The 26,225-nt window shown below is 35.2% G+C and overlaps 1 protein-coding gene across 2 annotated transcripts in view; it reads right to left on the bottom strand.

The window, feature by feature from the left end:
* Positions 1–4,201: 4,201 nt before the first annotated feature.
* LOC131076518 (leucine aminopeptidase 1) overlaps positions 4,202–26,225 on the bottom strand; it is a 43,075-nt gene continuing 21,051 nt past the window's right edge. Inside the window, exons 7-11 of one of the 2 annotated variants that reach the window (XR_009113385.2) lie at positions 23,955–24,032; positions 23,615–23,675; positions 7,216–7,403; positions 4,837–5,044; positions 4,551–4,689 (exon numbers count right to left, since the gene is read on the bottom strand). Coding sequence is in view for 1 of the 2 variants with exons in the window: in XM_058013752.2 (XP_057869735.1) it covers positions 4,561–4,689; positions 7,216–7,403; positions 23,615–23,675; positions 23,955–24,032 (456 nt within the window). In the remaining variant the exon portion in view is untranslated. Of the gene's footprint in view, positions 4,690–4,836; positions 5,045–7,215; positions 7,404–23,614; positions 23,676–23,954; positions 24,033–26,225 lie in introns of both variants that reach the window. The other variant, XM_058013752.2, reaches the window with a different exon arrangement.

Genomic DNA, 26,225 nt, shown 5'->3' on the forward strand with positions numbered 1-26,225 from the left:
TCACTCTACTCGGTCTAGCCTTGTACCACTTAGGATTCTAGGCAAAGGCAACCATATGCAAAGGAGTGTTCAACTTGTCCCATCTGCAATGAATGATTGGTCGGATGTGCTCATTGTAGAATGCTAGAGAGGGGACCTTCACTCACATAGCAGCCCTCATCTAGTCAAGCATAGAGTCAATGCACTCATACACCTTTCCAAGGTTAGGTGCATCCCCATCCCCTTATCTAATGACCTAGACTACTGGAGAAATGATGGAGAAAATGTATTTTGCATCAAATCCAAAACACATCACTCTTCACTATATCCTTCACCCTTCTCCCTTGCTCTGTCTTGGCCTCGGCTCACCTATTTCACTCATTAGTCATAACCATGAGTTGCAATGTCTCTTGCAACTCAATCATTCTCTCCAAGAAAATGAAATAGGATGCATATCTGGTCTCAACTGGATTCAAGAACTCCTTCGCGAAGGTCCTGAAGAGTGCATGTGAAGTGTGGTGGTTGCAGATAAACATCTGCACATCTCTCGCATCGCTGACCACTCCTCTAATCCAGTTAGATTTCCCCATGTCCTTGAAAGCATTGTTCATGGCATGCACACATGGGGTCCACCAAATATGTCTATAAGTTGCCTCAATGAGTTTCTCTGCTGCTCTGCACACATGGGATGCATCTGTCACTACTTGGACCACATTTTGTGGCCCAACCTCCTCAACAGCTGCCCTAAGGACCTGAAAGTGAAAATCAACATCTTTGCAATGCCCTGTACAATCAACTGCTCTAAGGAAGTATGTGCCCTCTACACATGTGACCATGATGTTGATGAGTGGATGGTGGCTAATGTCCATCCACCCATCCATAACTATATTGCACCCAAATGCCACCCAACATGCCTTCATCTTCTCCATCAAAATATTGATCTTGGAATAGCTCTTATCCAAGATCGAGGTCATCAATTTCCTCACACCTGGTGGCACATATGATGGTCCTCCCTTTGCCACCATAGACATCATCTCCCTATAATAAGGAGATCGTGCAACACGAAATGGGATGTCATTGGCAAAGAAGAATCTACCAATGGACTCATCTATTTCATCCTTCAACTGCACATTAAACAAATCAACTATGGAGTTACTTTGCATCTTGTGATTCCTTGTCCCCTTAACCTCTTGTGATTGGGGCATGGCACTAGAAGTGGAAGTGGATGAAGGTCTACACAACATTCCTCTTGTCTGTGATGCATGAGGAGAAATATGTTACACTTGATGGTTTTGTTGAAGATTGGCCCTAGCAGACAAAGTAGTAGAGACTGAAACATCTCTATCATCTAGAATGTCCCAAAGCTTGTTCATCTCAATTTTGTACTCTATTTTTAGTTTCTACCAAAAACTTACAATAATCCACACCTTTTCTTTTTCCAAAAAAGTAAGTATGCATTCACTCTAGTGATGCTACCAAACCATTCAACCCCACAAATATTGCACTTCCACTTCCTTGTTCCCCCACTTGTACGTGATGTGCCTTCTACTGTTGAAGCAAACTGTCTTAGAGGAGATTTAGTATCATAAGCACCCCTAGCATATTGTGCCAACAACTCTGAAGGGCAACCTATACTAGCTGGCGCACTCGCCATAGAACTAGATTGGGTTCTATGATCAGCCCCATGGTCACCACCCTCATTCTCAAGTTCAAAATTTGAAACATTTTCACTATGAGAATATATTTTCATCTCATCCTCACTCATGTCATGGGAGTTCATCGTGATAGTGACATTGCATTTCACAAAATAAAAATAAAAATAAATTCAACCTCTTAACAAATTAAAATACAAATTTGAAATTTCAATTTTGAAAACAAAATTTACACTTTATAATTTGTTATTATTTAAAATTAAATTTTGATGTTGAAACTTAAGAGCATCATTTTGCCCTCAAGATTCAACATCAAATATGATTTTGAGATGAATACAAAAAAAGTTTAAACAAAGAATTGAAAATCAGAAAATAAAACAAACAAAATACAAGAAAAACCCTACCTTGTGCTTGAAAAATCTCTCCAAAATGTTGTAGAATCATCTTCTTGCTCCACTCCTCTCACACTTGTACTCACTCTTTTCACTCCTTCAATCAAACTTCTCCAAGTTTTTCCTCCCCTTTTGCTGGGAAAAAAAAAATCAGACTTGGAAAATCTAATGAAATCACCAAATGTGATGGTTTTGTGTTGTTTTGAGGGAAGGGGTGGGGCCCACGTCAAATAGGGTTACCCCCAAACCCCCAAAAATAAGTCCTTTTTTAAAAATTATTTGTGTCTTTTTACGACTTTAAATTATTTTTTTTGTCTTTTTACGACTGGGTGACGAGAGACGTCTAGGCATTTCTCGGCCTCTCGATAAACGCCTAGGCATCTCCCAAAGAGACTTGGAAATGTCTCAGCATCTCCACATCTCCTTGGGAGACACAGAGACGTTTCCCTGTCTCCAATGGAACACCGGTGGCGGTGGCAAGATGACGAGGGATGCCACGTCCCTATTTCCCTATCCTGGAAACGTCCCCATCTCAAAAAACGCGGGTCTACGGGGGGGGGGGATGCGTTTCTATGGAACATTGCTAAAGCATCATTTCTGAATACTAGCTCAAAATTGCACTTATTTTGGAATGCATTCATCATTTAAAAATAGTGACTACCTCTTAGACATTTATTGGGAATGAGTATGTCTGGCTTATTCACAAAGCATTTTGGCACATCTTTTGCCAATCGTGTAATGAAGCAAGCATTGGCTCCATCAAGGAAACTGGGTGGGGGGAGGGGAGTGAGTGTGGGTGTATATAGTAGTACGATCGATGGATTTCTGTCCATTAATAACTGCAAGCTGAGATGGATGAGATTAATGGACATTAGCTGAATGCTACTGCAGGTACATGTGAAGAAATGATGAAAGAGCCCCATTGGATAGACAATTGGGAATTCCTAAAGTCATGCATGACTATCTGACAGGAGGTTTTACAGAAAATACTTAGAATTAGTAACTACCTTATTAAAATTGAAGGTTCAGTAGGGAAGAAGGGCATTCCATATGCCTGTAGGGTTGGGTGGGGCAGAAGCAGGGGTATGAGAAACAGTTGATCCGGTTGAAACACCTTAGAAGAGTACGCTGATCTAGATCCGGATGCCCCTACCTCTATAGTCCAACATCGCTCACTCCGGCAATCTTGTTGTTCCCCTCAGAAGGCAGTGGTTCCATAAGCCATATTACCTGTTCGTATACACAGGTGTAGCAGAACAGAGGTGGAAACAACTATAATCCTCTCACCAAACCTAATCTATAACCTGCGCTGATTAATTAAGTGGTTACTATATTTGCTTTCATTAGCAGGCTTAGCAGATGTATTTTAACTTAGGATAATTATGATCATACCAATAGTCACTTTTAGCTAGCACATTAATAAAATAGAATAAAATCCAGCAGACAGAAAAAAGCTCATTAGAAATAAGAAAACTTTAAATAAAACAAGCATCCCTTTTTCATAAAAAACTACTACATGCATTTATAAAAACATCATATGCAATTGACATGATGCAGGTGTCAGACCCATACTCATGTTTTCTATCGATAATACACATGCAGGAAAATTACAAGGAAAAAGTCAACAACAAAATGAGCAGGACATTCAAACTTCATGCATCAACAAATGTTGGGATGACATTGTAAAATATGCTAAGAACATGCAAATGTTCGGATCTCTGAGGAAAATAATGAATCGAAGCAGCTAGCCAAGCTCTTAGAACATGTCAAAAAGGCAAAGACAACTACACAAAATGAAAAGTCTAACTCAAATTTGAATCCGAATCAACTCTATTTCTGTGTATCTTTAAAAAGCTTTATGACTTGATACTGCAACCATAAATCCTAAACTTTGAACCATACAAAATATCATATGCCTGGCTGGAATGCACAATAATGGATAAATTCCACCGCTAGTGTTATCCTTGGCAAGGCAGTGAAAAATAAGAATATCTCACTAGGAGCCTAAGTAGAGGAGCCTAACATAAAACAGTGATTTTTTGTAGTGTCCAAAGATGCGAAAGCAATCATGTACAATAATATTTGAAGACATCACGCAAAAATTAAATGTATCATTTACTGATGCTATGACTATGAGAAAATGTAACATTAAAACAGTCACTTGTATATAGAAATTAGTAAACTTAACCCATCATTTATTATTGAGAAAACTTTAAACACCAGTACATTGATTTTGAAAGTTGATTCTGAAATTTTTTAAGCATATCAAAACCTATGGAACATTAATAATCAATATCAAAAACTCAGTCCACATAATAGAGCAAGCCTTATTTTTTTGTAAGCAGTTCTTTTTTTCCCTAACAATTTATCCCTAAAATGAGTAAACATAGAAATTGGGAATCCTATTGTCTCTATGCACAACTTATATTTAAAAATTTGAAAAAAGATGACTACATAGTCCATCTGGATTCTTGCTAATGAGGATAATGCTTTCATAAATATGCAAGAAACCAGATAATCGATTTTTCCAATATCACTCATGATGAGTTTTTCAGTACCCATTCTACCAAGGTTGGGACAGCAAATCCTGTTGCACAGCGTTTCTTTTCACTCCAGACAGGGCCAGCCATGTCTATATGTAGCCACTTCACATTGTCATCCACAAACTGTAAAGTAGTAATCATCAAATAAGCACATAAATTATGTTGTACCCAGTCATTTTTATAAAATGCTCCTAAACTGGAAGAGTAGACAGTAGCATTTGAAAAACAATTTACAGCAAGAAAACACAAATCTCAGAAAGAAAAATTTACTTTGGAAACGAAGAATTTCATCTTCAAAAAGAATACATTGATCTTGATGATGTCATATGGTGGCAGGATAATAAAGAGGGTACATGTAGTGTAAGAACTGAGTATGCTGTACAACAAAGATGTATTTCCTCTGTTGGTAATGATTGTACTAATAATATAATCAGGAACGCCAAGGCTCTGTCAAAATGTTGTACTTTTGCTTGGCTAGCTGCAAGGAATCAGATTTTAATTTTGTTAATTTTATGAGAAAAAAAATTTGTGGGTCTTCCAGGCGTCTGTCATGCTGTGCAAGGAAAAGGAGACAGTGAATCATATGCTATTGCATTGTGACAATACCCAATCCATATGCTCAAAGCTTCTCGTAAACCTGAAAATGCTCTGGCCTTTTCTGGGTGCGCTCAATCTACACCTCAAAAGCTGGCCTAGAGGCTTGACTAATTTACAGGCCCTGTGGCAAATAGCTGGTATGTGTGTATCATGGGGTTTGTGGTTCAAAGGAATAAGTGTACTTTTAAGGGGATGAGGCCCTCAGTTGTCAGATGTTGGAACCCGATATAATCAGTCGAAAAGTATATCTATGCTCCTATTTGGTTAGTAGAAGGCAGCTTTAATGCTTTTGAATAAGTGTATTAGTCTACCTCTATTCATGTTAAAGGCTGAATAGAGAAACATAAGTGCAAAGAGGAACTGACATAGCAAAGACCGAGGTAAGAGGTGAAGTTAATTTTTATGGGCCATCCAAAGCAAACTCCGGTAGGGTTGAGACAGGATATGTGTTATGTGATCAAAATGAAGGATTTGACGAATAATTATCCAAAATGGACAGCATTGCTTGCTGGACTTAAAGCTTCATATGAGTTGAGTTTTCAAGAAGTGGAAGTTGAGGGCAACTCTCAAATAGTCATTAATGAAGCAATAAATGGACATTGTACAAATTGGTAGATGAATATATTGGAAGCAGTTGAATGATGGAGAATGAAATTTATCTCTTTCAATATTTTCAAGAAGTGGAAGTTGAGGGCAACTCTCAAATAGTCATTAATGAAGCAATAAATGGACATTGTACGAATTGGTAGATGAATATATTGGAAGCAGTTGAATGATGGAGAATGAAATTTATCTCTTTCAATATCTCTCATTGCTAGAGAGTGCAAAATAGCGTAGGACATTATTTAACTAATCAGGGGGCATCACTTCAAGACTTGACTTTAGTAGAAACTAAGAACATAAATAATCAGATTAAACTTGCTACCTTCATTGAGAAGGATTGGCCAGCTTATGAATTTAATGTAAGTGAGGTGGATTGAAGTACTTAGAGGCTCTTAGTTTGTGGTGGCTCATGGGATAATCATAAGTATGGAAATGCATCTGTTGATAATGTTGGGTGGTGTTATTCTAGTATTTGTTGTTTGAAGTGGCAGATTCTTGGGTAATGTAGATGGCTCTTTAAGTCTGGTTTGGGTGCTAAGTGTAGGCTTCTTGTTGCAAGGCAGTCATGGTATTTTCTTTAGGATCTTGGATAGTGTGTGGGGAGTTATCCAGGGACCAGTCTGGACTATTGTTTGAAGCAGATATTCAATTGTGATAATGCCATCAATTTGCAGCTGATAAAAGCCATTTTGGGGGAGGAGGGCTTGGCTGATACTGGATGCATTAGGTCATGTGTTATGATCATTGCTGAATTTCAGGAGAAGCTTTCTAAGGCAGTAGTGAATGAAGAAATTAGGGCTTGTCTGTTGGAGCTCTTGAATAAGTTTAAAGACGAGGAAGATGTGCAGGAAGGAGATCTTTTCTCTGGAATTGTCTAGTGGCTTCACAATGCCCAAATTGGAGAATGGTCTGCTGACAAGGGTTGTGCCGCGATCAAGCTGCACCAAGTGGCACAGGCTTCTGATGCTTTTGCATAACTATTACTGTCTCTAGGAATGGGTTGTATGGTAGTGTTTCTGCACATTGGAAAGCAGCTCCTCCAGATGCTGCTGTGCTAAAGATCTTTCCAGTTAATATCTATTCAGATGTTTTCTCTAGCCATGGGTCTTTAGTTTTCTGGGTCTCTTCTGTAAGGTGTTTTTTCTGTTAGAGCTGATTTTGCGTGATACTGCTCTATTTTGGAAAGCAGTATTTTAATCCCATCTTTAAGTGTTTTGCTGGCAGTGCTTGGATAAGGCTGGTTGTGTAATTTTCCTGTTGTGCTTAATGGTAGCTATACTATAATAATGTTTGTACAATTTATTCTATAGTTGGGCTGGTACCCCATTTCTAGATCCCTGATAAAAAAGTTTAATACATTGATCCTGATGGAAGAAACCATAAAAACATTCACTCAATAAAGTTTGTGAGTAAACCTCCATGTCAACATTTTAAAGCAATCTTGTATACCTGCTTCAGAAAAAGTGCCGCGGTGATAGAGCCACCTGGACGACCTCCAGTGTTCACCATATCTGCTATGCCTGATTTCATGCTTTCCCAGTAGCTTTCCTCCAGTGGCATTCTCCAAAATTTCTCTCCTGAAGCCTCAGAAGCTTTAGATAGTTCTTCTGCCATGTCATCATTGGGAGTGTACATTCCTGTATATACCAAGAGTTTAATAAGATAATCCTGTACTTAAGCTTATTGTTTACAGTTTACTGTTTATACACTAAGCATTATTTTATCCATACAGATTTTTTCATAGACAATGTTAAATGTTGGCATCCCCAAAGGAATTAAAACTGTTGATATCATATGCCAATGTTCTGCATTCAATGTTTTTCCCTACACATCTTAAAGTCAATCTTCCTCATATGTCTTATCATCAGGATTAATAATTATAGATAAAATTGAAAAAAAATCCTGGATATTTTCACCAATCATTACAACATTTGTCATTTGATCAATTCAAAGCTTGTATTAAGGCAGGAAAATCTGATTGTAGTATTTGAATATATAGGTATAGAAAAACAGAGATAATTAAAAACATAATGAAGTCTATAGCATTTACCATAAGCATTATACTTCCAAAAACTCAAAACCACATTGATATATTATTATATAAAAGATACTGACCAATGCATGAATCATTTCAAAACCACCATATATTAGAGACTAGATAGAATTGCGGGGTGAAGGATTGTGGCTGTTGAAGGTAGTTACCATGAGTACCGTTTAAGTAACTCCAAGAAATCAAAGAGTGCCAAGATTAAGGAAAAGTTCTTGCAATCCATCAAGAAGCATTTAAAAAATGATGAGACCATTTCTGTACTAATTATATCTTGTTATGGTATTAGATTTAGAATTTTCCTGTTGCTTGAGAGAATAATTTTTTTACAAACAATTTGCCACCATTACAATATTTTAGACCTAAAGGAGTCTATGGAATGATGAAAGCTAAAACAGATTTCCTCCATGTACCCTTGCTCAACAGCTGCTACAGAACAACTTAACATAGATATAAACCTGGAAGGGGATGAATACCAACTCAAATCAACATATTTTAACTGTATTGCACATGTAATAGTAAACATGGCAACGTCAACTAACCTTGGGCAGGCCATATACATAAATTAAGGACAAAATTTATACTGCAAAGCAATTCAGTGCAAGACGTGCTGTGTGTAAAACATGTGTAACCAAACAGACTACTTACAAAAGTAGCATTTTACAAGGCTTCCAAAATAAAAATGATGAGAGAATTTCTTTGTTTTAATCTCACCCCTCTACCTATATCTTTTGAGCTATGGAAGATGAGTTTGACCAACACTGCAACTACTATTTGCAGCAAAATTCATACCAAAGATCACAATCAAACTTCAGTTAAATTTTCCAGGTAGAGACACTTCTTGACTACCTTTGACGACAGAGAAAATGTAGGTATTGCAAATCTGAGTCAGTATGTTGCCTAGTTTTTGTATGTACTAAACTCAGAGATGTGGATGGAATCCATAGCATCAGCCAACAATTCACAAACATAATCACAGACAAAAGTTTCCCATAAGATTGAATAGTAATACATATACGCTACATGTTTTGGTCACAGCCTCAAACTAAATAATCAAATCCTATGTATAATGTAAGTAATGATGTACACAGAATATTTAGACAAAAAGATCCTTCAGAAAAAGAGTACAATAAAAGTTTAGAGTTTATTCTCTAGTATTACAGGAAATAATAAAGTGCAATGTATAATAGCATGGTGGCTGCACCAAAATTGCCACAGTATGATGAATCAGTATTAGATTAAAATCAACGTTCAAATTAACAAATGGAATGTCATTTAGGAAACGGAAGCAGCTATGTTGCTTTATCGTACACTGATAACATTCAAAGTTCTAGAGAAACTGTTAATCCTATGAGGATCCGGTTAATACTAAGACGGGGGGTGAATCAGTATTAAGACCAATTCAAACTTTTAACTCAAAATCAAACTTTATTTCAGCTTATCTCAGATCTGAAACTATATGAAAAATATCTCAACTTCTGTAATCAGATCTAATAACCTCTTTATCAGATTTGCTTAACACATTAATCAAATCATTTACCAATACTTTCACCACCAAAGTAATCATATAAACTTGATCAATTACCAACTCATTAACCTTATCAAAAAGATCAAATACTTTCTCAAACAACTTCTTATCAGTACTGGTAACCTCTGATAAACTTCTGATAAAACATCATAACTGGTTTCTCAGAAATAATGCATGAAATATAAACAAGAACATCACATGAAAAGCATTCCATGCATGAACACCATAAGTTTTTGACATGGAAACCCAAATAGGGAAAAAACCACGGTGGGAGTTGGCACCCACAACTATTTGTACTCTTTTGAAGTACGCCCAGTTAGGAGCTTAGCCTTGTTAGAAGCTTACAATACGCCCGGTTAAGAGTAGACCCTGTTAGGAGTCACCCGGTTAGGGGATTTGCCTTGCAACTCAATTAGGAGCTTGATGATTTGTTAGGATCAACCTCCTGAGAGGATTTAACACTCTTTTGAGAGGTGCCCTGTTAGGGGACTTAAAAGTTTAAGGCCTGTTAAAACCTACCCGGTCAAGGGATTTAACCTGCTGCAACTGTTAGGGAACAACAGTAAGAAAATGATCTGTTTACTTGCACTTCTCTGCTTGCTTGATCAAATCCAGTTATACACAACACTCTACAACTCTCAAGCAGATTACACACTTCACTTGGATGGCTTAACACATTCTCTAAGACCACCGACACAATAAACATCAACTGTGTCAACATAAATAGCCATCTCAACTAGGTCGGCCACAAAACCTAATTACATCATGAATTTACAATAAGATCACAAAAGATCATCGTAGATCGCTATCCATATCATAACAACAAATTACAATGCAATACCAATCGTTGATTGATCATAACTCATCACGGAAATCCAATCTATATCCTCAAAACACTCTACAAAGCATTTCGTTGATTCCCAAGAAAATCTTCCTTGAATCACGCTAAAGCAACAATTAAATGTTTCATGCGGGTTGTTTTGTGTTACCAACTTTAAGTAGACTCGTTGTCAATCACCGTCATAACAAAAATCATTACCGGTTTGATGATTTCTTCACCGGTCCTTAAACCCTACAAAAACCTTAGCAAAACTTCATTAGAAATTGAAACACACCTTCCGGTAATCATCACAAGTTCCGGTTCCGGTCACATACATCTTTCCATGATACAAGTTCACCATCCAAACCACAAATCACCAATCATTGCCAATCGACCAATCCAATCAAAATAATTCAGCTTTACCGATTAAAGTCCTATTTCACAAACATTAGCTCTCTGTCGGTAAACCCTTTCTTCCGATAAACCAAATCACTTAGATGATACAACAAAACATCAAGAACATCAGTTGCCAAGAATGACAACACAAATAACTAATCATGTCATCTATTCATAGAATCTCAATCTCTTCATCACAAATAGACTTCTATCATTTACCAGTGCAGTCATCCAACTTCAATTGCATGACCTGATCTGCATCAGTTACGCCAAATGCCAACAGAAACCATCATCAAATTTAATTTTAGAACAATAAGCAATCAAAAATCAACAAGTTAAACTTATGCTGACAAATGATAGATTAGACATGAATATTATGTTTGTGGAACCTTCTATCTATCCAGACTAACCATGACATACTATGCTCAAAAGCTAAGTATGCATATGAAAGTTGGAGCTATGAGGTAACTACATGTACAGTTGTACAAGTTAAAACTACATAATCAGAAGTAGGCAGCACGTATCCTATGAAGGCATTCATTGGTGGCCACTCTCAACCCTCGAATAGAAATTAAAGAATGGAAAGAAGAAATGGCTAAAGGATAAAGAAAATTGAAAATTATTCATAAATCAAGAAAAAGGCCAAAGAGCAAGATGTGGAACATTTTGCACAGAGAAAATAATATACTCTGTAATGTCCCCACTTTGAAATATAATTTAATAATAAATAACAGCAATAAAATTTAAAATACAAAAGAATAAATATAAAAATTAAATTAAAATATCAAATAACATAATTAAATATAATTAAAATTTGATTAAAGTTAATGAATGGTCAAAAGGCATGAAATGATAAGTTGTGACTCCCCCAAATATGAGGTATAAAAGGGAGAAGAGAACTCATTTGAAGAGGAGGTAATTTGGGAATCAGACGTGCAGATCTGATTGTGAAAAGTTGTGTCCCTTTCAAATGACAGAAATAATGAAGAGTTGCACTCTTTCAAAGGGTGCAAATGGTGAAAGGGTGTCTCTTGCCAAAGGGCATACATGATGAAGAGGTGTGACCTCTCCCTCACATTAAGAAATATAAAGGAAAGGAATCAAAAGCATCCAGTGACATCACCATCGGTCAGTTCAGATCACAACTGTTATTAAGTTACAGGCAGTAACATCCTTGTTCTTGGTGGTATGCATGGGGATGTGCTTAATATGTATTGATTAATATATGAAGCATGATAATGTTCTTATAAAGAATTTAATAGTAATATTAATATAGACTGCAATATGTATGACAGTCATACTTAATTTCAATTGTTTACATATTTATTCATAATACATTAGAAGTTAGTGTGTACTCATAGCCCATTCCTTAATCATTCGAGAATAGGTTGGTTTTGTTAGGGAGAGGTGGAGTAAAACCTCACAAGATAAGTAAGCCCAAGATGGGATACGGACGGAGTCCTCAAACCTTGAGGAACCCTACTTGTAGACTGGTTTCCAAGCGCCCTATGACAAGTAATTCCCCATCCTCGGTTATGGTTGATGATTAGGAAAGATGTAAGGATTGGGGCTTAAGTATAGTAACTGTCAAATGAATTATGAATCCTAATTGTTCCTTAATTTTAATAATCTGATTTACGATATAATAATGCATAGTGATGTATGTTAATCATTGGCAATTGGCAGCCTCCCAAAAGAGGACATTACATACTCTGCTCTCCGAAACTTGTGATGACTCCACGTAAGACTTCTGCGAGACAGGTAAAGCCCAATTCCACTAAGAATAATCATGAATAATAAGGAAAATGAAGTATAACAGCCTATTCATAAATGAACACTGGTGAGTTGGAATATTTTAAAAGAACTGAATCCCTGAATGATTGTGAATATAATATAAAAAAAAATGAATGCCTCTGCACTTTTGTTCTACGAAATCAAATAAATAAGGTTCAAATTGTAGTGGCAGAAATCTTTCTGAATCATTAATTAATTGGCACTGGATCAGGTGGTGGTTTTTCTTTATAAAACCAGTCAAACCTATCTTTTGACAAAAAAATCACAAATTTCCAAAAGGTGATGATTTACTTTTTGTGATTAAATCATAATTTTTTATGATTTTACCTTAACCCAATTTTTCCAAATTAATTGAAAAAATATTTATCTTTAGGTATGCCAATTCATTCCTGAGAAAGGTTTTGGCTACTATGGTTCAAATTATCTGTCACTTCCAATTTATATGAAAGCATGATGTCATTTTTAGTTTGATGAAGCACAATTTTTAGATCTGATATTCATATTTCTTCTCGTCATAGATTTCGGTTTTTAGAATGTTGTGATGCAGCACAGTAAAAAAAAAATTAATAATTGAAATATCCATGTGCCTTGAACTCCAAGCTTATTTCCAACTCTCATAGGAACTTACCATTGAGAGACTTGTTCTCATGGAAGTCCTCTCGCATAAATAATCAAGCTCTGGCATTCTTTGACAGAAAAACATAACAGAAAAAAATTGCTCTCACAAAGCAAAATATCACTTCTGGAGGCTGTACCATACCAAACAGCATTTGATCCAGAAACAGAGATTATTTTAAGCAGCCAAAATCTGGGAAATTTGTTGTTGATTTTGTTCAATAAGAATGTTCATTTGAGACAACATCTTTATTCCCAATGGGAGTATGAAATATTCTGAGGTACTTCAAATCCTAATAAAGTTTGTTGTGGAACAACATCATAATTTCCTTTCACAATTATATCTGATACACATATTGCTAGGAATTGTTTTCTGAAGCAAAGTACATCATTGCCATGGTTGTTGATGTGGCCATTGAGCATGTCCTAGATTTGAACCCACTCTATCAAGTAGGCATTGTTGTCATCGTGGTCATTCTACATGCTCTGAAAGGAAGGGTTTGTAGTGGATATACTTCGATCTTAAGCTTAGCACATCCTTGTTCTTTGGCAGCCAGTTGATTTAGAGAATAAGGATATAGGAAGAGGCAGTCTACGCCCTAAACAGAAAATTTTAAAAGAAATAAGTATACTAAAACTAATATAAAAAAATTCCCCATTTAAGAAATAAGAAATAATAAATATCATACATGTTTTTAAACAAAAGAATAAATGCAACAATTGTCTTAGCAAAAAGACACCTCCAATGGAAGAACCCTTGAAGCCAAATGTTCAATTTTGCAACAAATTGCAATAATGATCCATATGCAGCTCATTCCACATTTTTAACCTTTCCCATTCTACCCAGTCTTCCATGATAAAACAATGCTTGTTGATCAAATTCTGTAAGATTCAACAAGGTGAGGAAATTGGCAAAGCGAAGCTAATTTCTGCAGACAAACAACTGTTGGATGCCTCAAATTACCTAGCATAGAAGACCATCGTGAAGACAATCTTAATATGTGTGCATCTCTCTGAAGTGATTGAGTTCAAAGAACCACAGAGTTTGAGCTACAAACAAGAAGAGCAACCATTCAAACACAATTGGAAGGCCCTCATGCTCATTATGATGTGAGTTGAATATAGGGTGTGCTTATGCACATTAAAAGCACACAGGATGTTTGTGGGGCTTGGAAAAAAATTAAGACTGTGTATGAGGAAAACAATAAGCCACAAGTATTAAATCACGTGGAGAAGCTACACATACTTCAAATGCAGATGAAAAAAAGTCAAATAATATCTAATGCAACTGACAAACATCAAAAACCACAAATTTAAAGTGGAGAAAGAAGTTGAATAACATCAACTAATGGTGATCATACTTTGTGCTCTACATCATTCAAGTGTTTGTAACCTCCTTGAGTTTTCTCAATCAACAAGTTACCTATCAAGAGCTCTTAAGGCTTACTTCAACAAGAAGTAAAATATGCAGGTGAAAAAAATGAAGAAAGAGAGGCTCTTTTACAAATAAAAAGATTATAAATTCTTCAAACGAAAAAAAAAAAGCTTTAGCAAGAACTGTCATGTACAGTAACTTCCAGGAAAGCTCATAACACTAGACTGTTAGCATAAATGGCCCACACAGAAAAATTGAGAAAATCACCAAGGACACAAATGAGACCAGAATCAGCGACATCAAAATAATGTTGTCAAGAAAGATGATAGTGAGGCCATAACAAAAAACAAAAAAGAAAATGCATCAACTCAACCGCTGTAAAGTATATGTATGAAACATTGGTTCTTTCAGCTTAAAGGGCATAAAAGGAGAATGAACCTTGGAAACACCTTCACTCTCGAAATTGTAAGTAAAGGCATTGTGCCTCCCACTCACAAGAAAGTAGAATGTAAGGTTTAAGCCAACCTGCTCATCCCTGAAATGAATATAACGTCAATGAGTCAAATGCTTGAAAGCAATCTGAAAGTTGAATTTGACATGACAGATGCTAATAAATTTTCTCTGATCAAATACAAATCCAAGCACAACAGAGTTGTGTCAAATTGGTCTAAGAAAGGAGGTGCAATTGTTGAAAAACTATGTAACAATGGTCGGATAATTCTTACCCTTGATCATACTTCACTGTATTTGCATATTCTGATCACAGATCACGATGATTGATTTACTCTATAATCATTTATATAACAATCGGATTATACGTAGTATTGTTTATGTTGTATATCCATTGTCAAGAGTTATGATTAATAGTTGTTGATAAGTCATAGTATCGGTCACTAATTATACAGATTAGTAATTGTTTAAACATTGTGTATGTTTACCATCAGTTACCAATGGTCATTCCTCCACATAGGAGTCACGACTCTATGTGGAATCATGTTGATTCCACATAGAGCCGTGACTCTATGTGGACCACCGAGTGTTTACATATATCTCAGCCCTATTCCCTTCGATGGTTGAATACGAAGTTGTTGATAATAAGCAAAGTCGGTATCGTAAGGAAAGACAGACAGAAGTCGATATTATTGTGATAGCAAACAGCAGCGATCTGCAAGACAATAAGCTGTTATATTATACAGAATATTGTTGATCTTCATAATTATAATTTAAAATTACCTATAGATAAATCTGATAAACAGTAACATGGTATCCGAGCCAGCATAAGAAAAAGATCAGATCAGATTTATATAGGTGAGACTACACTTATATTTTCTCGAATTCTTCAACTCCCTTCTACACATCAAAATGGTGAATGGTGTTAGATTCGAGGATCGATTTGATGGAGCTTCCAACTTTGTATCTTGGAAGTTCAGTATCATGCTTGCTTTAAGAGAAAACGAATTAGATGAATTCGTAAAGAAAGCTATACCTGTACCTAATGAAGAAAGTGAAAAGCCTCAATGGATGAAAAAGAACAATAAAGCTATGAAAATGTTGGTGGATGCAGTAAAAGACCATATTGTACCAATTATCTCAAAATTGGAAATGGCCTATGATATGTTCAAATCATTAGAAAGTATGTATGGATAAATAACACTAGTAGAGCTCTCGCAACAGCTCAACCATGTTAAAATGATCAAGGGTGAAACTATCACCGCATACTTCATGAGGATAACAAACTAAGAGACCAGCTCTCCACCATTGGTCACACAATTGAAAGTAAAGAGTTAACCATGTTGGCCCTCAATGGTCTCCCTTCTTCTTGGGAATCATTTATTCAAGGGATAAGTGCACGATCTTAACTTCCTAAGTTTGATCATCTAAAAACTGATTGCATTCAAGAAGAATCGAGACTCCTCACAAGAGGTATTGGACAAAACTCCACGAACAATGACATTCATGTTCTAGCCACACACTCCACCAAGAAGAAGGGAAAGAAAGGATACTTTAAAAGAAAGAAAGACAAAGAATCAAATGGTGTTTCTAAGTCCAAGAGAAGGAAGGATATGTCAAAAGTATAATGTTTCAGATGTGACAAATATGGTCACTATGCCATGAAATATCCTACCAGGAACATGCCTCAAGCTTCCATTGCACATGTTGACAAAACCCTTCCTCAAGGAGATTCAGATGGATTCATCTTCTATTCAGCTCTTTCAAGTCATGTGGCTACCGGTCACAATACTTGGATAATTAATAGTGGGGCATCACGCCACATCACAGGATTTAAAGAACACCTAGATAACTTGGTGGAGAATACATCAAATGAAAAAGTTACCATTGGAGATGACTCTAGCTATTCAATGAAAGGAGTTGGGACCTCTACTTTACAACTAAATTCAGGCATCTCTATACAATTTGACTTATGTATTATTCGTACCAGGGATTAAGCGAAACTTGGTCTCCATATCAGCCTTGGAAGACAAAGGCTACCAAATTGCTTTCATGGATGGCAAGGTCCTAGCATGGCCCAAGAAGACAAACGTCAAGAAGGCTCAAACTATATAGAGAGTACCTAAAATAGAGTTTAACCCATGAATTGTAGAAAATAGATTCTTGTTGTTTATATTCATATTGCTGATTACATAGGCAAATATTCAATTAACTTTTAAAAGGGCAGTCACCAAATACACCAAATGGTTGTCAGACAGCTGAGATCAAAGATTAGCTAAAGTCTATGAAGTAGCTGAGATCAAAATTTATCAGACAGCTATCCAGCTATAGTTAGGAATTTAGTAACAAGAGAAGCCATTTTGAAGTTGTTCAAGACTTTCATTGTGATTGAGGCCAGGAGTTTTCTAGGGGCAGTTCAATATTGAGAAAGCTTATCAAATCATATTCGAGAGTTGCAATGCTTTATATTCCCTGATGGCAATTGGTAAATCTTTTATATGGGGTAGAATTCAACAAAAGTCATTTGTTTAGCTGAAGTAAAAGAATAGCAAGCCACTAGTTTTGACAATACCTAGCTTGCAACTACCATTTTAGGTTTATGTGTTGGAGGCTGTTTTATTACAAGTATGTACGCTTGTTTGTTGTCATTCAACTTTATTTTGTGGAGCACTTTGGATATATTACTCACATAATGAATTGTATGTCTTTGTTTGAGCAAACATTAACTATATCAATTAAAAATTAAAAATCATAAGTCCATATTGTTGTTTGTAACTAGGGTTATATGGGTTCGGATTGCCTTAAGGCAACATTCGAACCCCCTTTAGGACCGGGCCCTATCCTAGGGTAACGTGACCCTATCATATGCACAACCCAATACCACGCTATGCTAAATACACGCCATCTAATTTATTGGCGCCAAAAACCCAAGGAGGCCGACTTGCATTCAAGGAGTAAAAGATGTGTATAAATAAGTGACAATTTACAAGTCAATACACATTCATTCATTTTTCTACATGCAAATGAGAAAACAGCTCTGCTCATCAAGTGCGAATTAATAAGGAAGAAGGCGAATTCATCCAGACTTATGCAAATTTGTGCAAGATGACATGGGTGGTGTTGTACAACTTGAAGGACATAGCAAGAGCAGATCTGCTACACAAATAGATCAGATCTGACAGAAAAGCTAAGTATTGTAATTGTGCATTTAAGAGGAGAATATATAATCTGACCAATGGGTCTTTCATGCTGGGTTTTTCCTCCTTGGAGGTTTTCCCAGGGTATGCTTCTTTGTCTACTGTTTTATTTCTGATTTATGTTGGCTTATTAAATACTGCAAATCTGATTACAATCTAGGGCATATTTAATTTATGTTGGCCTAATAAAATACTGCAAATCTGATTACAACCTAGGGCATGATCAATTATATAAATCTGATTAACATACCTAGGGTTTAAAATTACACATATCTATACATATTATTTATGTCTTTGGATGTTTAGTGTCACGGTAGAAACACTCCATTGGTGAGGCAGCCACCAAGACTCAAACCCCTGCTGGGCCATTGAGCTCACAAGCCTTTTGCCTTCGCGAGGACGTTTAGCTCGTGGGTTTGAACAAGGGAAGTGTGGGGAATGGTGACCCCCAGGAAATTGCCTAGTCGAAAGAGATCCTCTATAAGTGGTCCCTTTGGGATCAGACAAACCCGAGTTTCCTCCATCAAAAAAAAATATATTATATATTATATATTGTATTAAAAATTAAATATGTACATTATAAATTTTACATTATTTTTAATTTATAGTTTATTATATAACTATTAATATATACTCATAGTCTATAATAGTTTAAATTTTAAAACTACTTTATAGCATTAATTATGAACCATAGGGGTTCGCTCCTTACCCATTAAAATGCCATCTATAATAGTGCATAATAGTATTAATTTTAAAGCTAGTGTACGATATTAATTATATACTTGTACACATCAAAATCCATGGGGCAGGATGTGCCGAGAGCTTGAGTCATATCGAAGCCGCGATTTAGAGCAGATATGCCAATATGCCCCCCACGATTTAGGATGATTGAGGCCCTTTCAAATTCGGTTGATGACCACCATTGCTCCTCCCACACCTCTATTCAAGGATTTTCAAAGGTTGGAAAGAAAACTAAGGGACAAAATAACAAACTTTTTCAACGTTGATTCCACATTGACTCTAATTTTGTCTCAGATCAACCCTATTTTTTAGCAATTCAATAATTTCATGAGTTTTTATAGGGTTTTGCAAGTTTTTACAATGATTTTTTTCAAATTTTTTGCCATTTTTGGGGGTTTTTTGTTGGTTTTTATGTGTAACTAGGATAGGAAAATAAATAGGATTCGGATTGCCTTAAGGCATCATCCGAATCCTTATAGGGCAGGGCCCTATCTATTGTATTTATATGTAATGTGTAAAACCATTAAGGGTTGGACCTAACATGTAAAGGGGCGCATCTCTAGGTCCAACGTGTGGACCTATCCCCAGCACACACATTTTGTGGCGTATAGTCTTATGTATTGATGGGCTGGGCCCAAATGATTGTATTATTAAAAGGACGCATCCCTTCTCCAAACATGTGGTCCTATATCTTATTTAGCACATCTCTATGTAGCGTGGGCTCTTGTAACGTGGAAACTATATTGTTTAGGTCCCATGCTTATGGTGGTGTGTGGAACTAATATTATAGTGTTGGCCCCAAGGATGGATTGGGCCGACCCAAGATAGGGCTCACCTCTTGTATATATGCACAAGCATATCACTAGTTGAAAATGCAATCAGGCTATCCGAATATTAGACAATCAATGTGAAGACCCTATGCTCTGCAATAAAAGGTCAATGCGAATTCTGATCAAGGAATCAGCGAATTACTTCTGCCATCAGTATTTGCCATACATGCGATCTTGGACAGTGAATACATTGAAGAGGATAGCGAGTTCCTCTTGAAGGTCTACAAACACCATTAGGTCTGCAATCTTCAGTGAAGAACTACGAAGAGCTGGAAGTTGTATGCTGATGATATTCTTATATAAGAAAGAGATAAGTCTGCTATCTTCTGTTGTTACATTGTGCCCTAGCTGGGTTACGACTGTAACTCTAATTCTGCCCTAGGTTGACAGTTATATCCGATAAGTAATCTGATCTTTATTGCCATTGTCCGATAAGTAATCTGATCTTTATTGCCATTGTATTCTACAATTAATAAAAGGATCTAGATCTGATTTGTTGCTGGGTTTTTCCTCCAAGAGGGAGGTTTTCCCAGGGTATGTGTTGTGTCTTGTCTCTTTTGTATTCTTGCATTGACATTGTTCTCTGCAACTATGTATGTCAGTTTTCTGCTCATTGATTTACAATCTGATCACTAAAGTTAACATTTTTAACATGATTTAAATGCAAAATATCAATAAAAATTGGGTCAACGATTTTTTCAACAAAAAATCGACTAGCTCTAGGATTCAAGATAAATCGGGTATAATTGTGATTTTTTGCTAACTATTGCTTCTATGGTTTGAATCCCCAACCTAAGATTCATCAATGCCTTCGTGCCACCCCTACTAATTTAACATAGCTAATCCTAATACACAATCAAATATAAGCCATGCACCACCTAAAACTAGCCACATGTACCCAATTCTCTACAAATATTTTAAACCTTTTTCAAAACTTCACAAGAAACGCTGATCAAAAATTAGTATATCCTTTGAACACAAATTTCAATGGATCTCTCTTCATCATGAATTTGAACCTTAAAATACAACTAAAATTGCACTTCAACCCTAATTGGACCCTAAACCTAACAATAACCCTAATTGAAATAGAGCCCTAACCCTAACCATAATTAATTGAACCATGATTGATCCTTGCGCTAACTCTTAACCCTCATTAAATCCTCCCTAACACTAACCCTTACTTTATTGAAATCTAAACCTAATCCTTACCTAACTGAATTCTACCCCTTACCCTAATTGAACCCTATTCATAACCCTGTTTGAACCTCAAACCTAACCATAACCCCAAGCTTTACTATGGAACCCTAACCATAATTGCAACCCAATCGTAATTGAATCCAAACCCTAACCCTAACCATGAACCCTGATTGAATCAGAACTCTAATTGAACCCTATCCCTAACCTTAATTGAACTATAACCCTCACCCTAACACTAACCCTAATTGAACCTTATCTATAACCCTTACAACACACTAATCCTAACCCCAAGCTTCATTGTAGAACTCTAACCCTAATCCTAATTGAACCTTGATTGAGCCCTAACCCAAACTCTAAAGCCTAATGAGACCTAACCCTAATTTAACTCTAACCCAAACTGTAAATCGTAACTGAACCTTAACAATAACCCAAATTGAACCCTACCCCTAACCTTAAGCATAACCCTAAATGTTAACTTAAGCTTAACTATAATCGTAATTGTAGCCATAACTGGTAATTCTAAGCATAACCCTATTTAACCCTAATAGTAATTCTACATAACCCTAAATGTTAACTTAAGCTTAACTATAATCATAATTGTAGCCATAACTAGTAATTCTAAGAATAACCCTATTTAACCCTACTAGTAATTCTACCAACCCTTAACCCTCACCATAACGCTAATTTTGACATTAAGCCTAACTCTAACCCTAATTCTAACATGATTATAATTTTGATTTAACTCTAACCCTAATTCTAAACATAATTATAATTTTGATTTAACTCTAACCTAATCCTAATTCTAATCAAAACTGTAACCCCAATTCTAACCCTAATTGTAAGACTAATCCTTAATCTACAATGACCCTAATTATAACACATTCTACATCTAACCCTACCTTTAACCATTGCTCTTACCCTAATCCTAACCCTAAAGTTAACCTTCTCCCAAACTCTAATTCTAAACTTAAACCTAAATATAACCATAATCTTAATTCTAACCCTTACCCTCATCCTAATTTTACAATAATTCGTTCATGTTACATTCTCTCCTAGTAAAACAGATATACATCGATAAAAGTTTAAAAACTTTCGATACACCAAAATTGCATTCTTTACCTTTATAGTTCGTTCATATGTCATAGTTTATTCGCTATTTTAATAATTTATCTAAATATATAAAATGTCAAGTGCTATTTTTAGGTTATTTAATGTTCTTTTGAAACTTGTAAATCTTATAGAAATTATGAACCCGAGCAAGGCTAATGAAATTATTGCTCAACCTTTCTTGTTCCTTTTATTTAAAATCTTTACTTAGTGCATATTTAGGTTGCATAAATATGACATCACATGTCCCTTGCCTCAGTATTAGGAGCTTTATTTGTGAGTGTTAAAAGGGTTCCAAAATAGATAATTTTGTATATGAGAGTCTTGGTTCAGGTTTGTGTTAATGAACATATCATAAGAATTAAATTATGTAATTGAGTTATGTATCATAAATGTTTAACGTAATGTCATTGAGTTGTATATTGAGATCAATGATCCAAAAGCAATTCCGAGCCCCATGAGCATTACAAATTGTGAGTATATTTTAACTCATAGAATACAACAAGGGCCATTAGATTATATTTTAAATCAATGGTGGCAACTAAAGATCAGTTATGGCCCTAAATTAACTAATAACTATGATATATTATTGATGAATTAATTTAGATTTCAACAAAAACTTATCAAATTTAAACAACTCAGATCTAATCATGTATCGAATATTGTGGTGAGTTTTAGAGTTTAAAAGTTAAATAAAATAAATGCTTTAGCAATTTAAATAAGAAGTGATTCAGGTCACCTTGCAACTTGAACTATTAGCCAAATTTTAATTCCAAAATTTCAACTATTACCCAATTGGCAAATATTCACCACTAAAAAAATCAATGGCATGCTCCCATATGCAAATGAACTCCCCAAATCAATAATGACCCCCTTATTCCATTGTCATCCAACCAAAACACAGAGTCAAAATGGAGCTTAGTCATCCTCCCCTAACACTTATGTCATTCAATTGCACATAATAGAAAGCAACAACTTGGGATTGTCCAAAAAAGGCATATAAACTACCAATTTAGGTAGGCACAGATGGGCTGCACATGAGAAAATTACTTCTTCATAGAAAGTGCTTGTCTACAAAATAGCAAGAGAATTTGTTAGCGAAGCAAGAGGCAGCCTGAGAAGGGAAAGAGAGGCGACCACAGTCCAAACCAAGCAAGCTCATGGCCCAAACGAAGAAACTCTTATTGTAACACCCCCACTCAAGTGAATTTATTTACTCTTCCACTATCATCAATTACAACCAAGAATAGTAGGTGTTAAATAGAAATCAATTTCAATCATGAGACATTTTTATTGACACAAGCTCTTACCATCTATATGCAACTATAGAATGCCTACCAACATAACCAGTATTGGTAACTTGAGGGACCTAACAAAATGGGCTTTACAAACTCCTACAAGTTACAAGTATTGTATGAGTTATTCTTTTATCAAATATAATATTCAATACAGTCAAAATGAGTAGTATCTAAGCAAATTACTTTATGAGGAATGTTGTTAAGATCAAAATAATTATGTATTGCTAATAATAGAACCTAGAGCTATAATTGTATACATAATAGAAACAAAATGCATGGCTGATTCCAACAATAAGTTCCTAGAGGAAATGACTAAAACATCAAGCTAGGAATTCTTCGAGATGAAAGAATCAACATGTCCCTAAGAATATCTAGCATCCAATGCTCATAGAACATTCTATTCATAATGATAATTATAAAGAGAAATAAATGTGAGTGATGAAGGCACATTACCAGCAATTTCATTTCCAAGTGCTATTATACAAGCTCCTGTGAGTGTTGCAAGATCAACAATCTGCGTAAGGATAAGTAAATTTAGAAAAGTAATTAATTTGTTGCACAAAATTCCTCTACATTCCTGTTCCGCCATTTACGGTTAAACAAAACAAATATGGTCAAAATGCAACAAATCTCTTTCATTTTTTTCATGTTCCATTGTATGGCTTACTAGTGCAAAATTTCTAAAAACTAAGTAATTGCATTACAGATATTTTGCCAAAAATCATATAGTCAATAAAAACCAACAAAAGTTCATCATAGCATTCTAGGGTTAAAGTTAGCACAAGCAAAGTACCTTGTCAACACCTTGTTTACATGCATATACTAAAGCATCTGCCAGTGTCAGCCGACCTTCAGCATCTGTATTATTTACCTACAGAATTAAAAACAGAAAACTTAAAATATTAATTTTCAAACAAGAAAATCACAAAATGATCACATAAAGGTAAAACAACTTCTGTCAAAAGGATAATTACTTCAACCTTTTCTTATCATTTACACACGGGATTATTTATTGTAAATATGAAAAACTACATTTCAATCCAGAAAACTTCAAAGTATACGTGCCTGATTACACATGTTAACACCCAGGAAATATTGTACAACCCTGCTAGTGCAATTCTTTAAAACATTGGACAGAACAACATTATAATTAATATTAAAAAGGAAAGCATTATTAATAGCTAAGGCAGTTAGTGCACTAAGTCACAGGGTTCGCCAAATTTCAGCCATGAAGTTCGAAATTCGGCGAACTTCAAAAACATACTAAAAATTTGTAAAAGTCCGCTTCATATTCATACGGAAAAAATGGTGTAGCTTTTAAAAATGAGATATATTTCAGAAAAACACTTTTTTAGGGATTTTCCAGCTTTTTTAAGGTTCGGAAAACTTTCTTTCTGGCTTCTTTAGGTTCATCATGATTTTCTCTGCCTCTATTGGGTTTGTCGGGATTTTCTCTGCCTTATTTAGGGTTTGTCACGATTTTTTCATTCATCAAAGTTTGTCAGGGTTTTTCCCACCTTTATTTGACCAGCATACAGACATTTCTAAGTATGGCAGCTTCAAAATTTGGATTAGTTTCTGAGAGCATTTGAAATTGGTCTAGACTTTTATCTAGGGATTTTGCGATGATTAGTATGGCGCGTGGGTACCTGTCCAGCGATAAGAAAGCAAAGAGTTGATGCCTCTATGTATCAATTAAAAACTAAGACAGTCAAAACACCAAATCTGAACTGTTATTAATTTAAGAATTATAGTTATACTTTAATATTTAATACAGTTTTATTTGAAATTCAATATTTCTAATTTATTAATATAATATTATATATGTTTAAAATGTTATATGGGAAGTTTAATATTTTTAATTTTTTAATATAATATTATATATGTTTAAAATTTAATATTATGTAATTTATAAATTATCAATTTAATTTATGGTGATTTTGCTTATTATATACATAATATAATATGTTATGTAATATTCTAAATCAATTTTTGATTTTAGATTATAAATATGTATATATTTATATTTTTATATGTTTGATATGGATAAATCCAAATCTATCTATCAATTTTAAACAATTTTTAATCATTTTGTAAATATATTATTTATATATGTTATAAATTTGAATTTATATAAGGCGAATTTAATCACGAATTTTTTTTCGAATTTTTTTCCCTTGCCGAATTTCATCCGAATTTTATGGTTGCCAAACTCAAACCTTGTGACATAGGTTAGTGGTATTATAACAATAAACCAAACTTATATGCCTTTGTTGCAACCCAAGATAATTTTCAGTGCTTACATATGAAGTTTAGTGCTTCAAAAAAAATGGGCATCGTGGTTTTGTACTAGAATCTTCTTTTCTTGTGGATCCTTTCTTACAAAAAATGTTACCAACAAGAACACCAGTCAATGTAGAACAAGAAAGCATCAACAATAACTAAGGCAGCTGATGGCAATACAACACTAAACCAAGGCTTATAAACCACCTATCATGACAAGTGTAGATCTTTAAGAGCTTAAATATGTAGTCTCATGTTTTTGCATAATCAGGACCTTGAGGTTCTGTATTGATAGAGCATCTGCTTGTCTTGGAGAGTCCTTCCTTGCCAAAAATGTTTTGCACGAAACATATTATCCCATCAGACCGAACCCATGGGCAGGCAGCTTCATCTAATTACTTCAACCTATTGGAATACCGTAAGTAAAGCAAAAAATATCACATCACTTTAAACATGCACACAAAGATACCTAAAGCATCAAATAAATGCACTCCAGATAGCATACTTATGATGGACTTGAAAAGCACTGAGAGGGGGGGGTGAATCAGTGACACCAAATAAAACACTACTTCAAACACTAACCGGTAGATGAACTTAACCAAGCATTTAAACAAAATACATGCTATCCAAAATGATATAACAGCATCCACAAAAAGTAAAGCATCCACCATAACACAAGTGTTTATACGTGGAAAACCCAAATAGGTAAAAACCACAGTGAGATGGAACTCACAAGTTAACTATCTGCAGTAATAGATAATTGACCGGTTAAGGTCTACAA

This window comes from Cryptomeria japonica, chromosome 3, assembly GCF_030272615.1.
Source record: "Cryptomeria japonica chromosome 3, Sugi_1.0, whole genome shotgun sequence".
Classification (NCBI taxonomy): domain Eukaryota; kingdom Viridiplantae; phylum Streptophyta; class Pinopsida; order Cupressales; family Cupressaceae; genus Cryptomeria; species Cryptomeria japonica.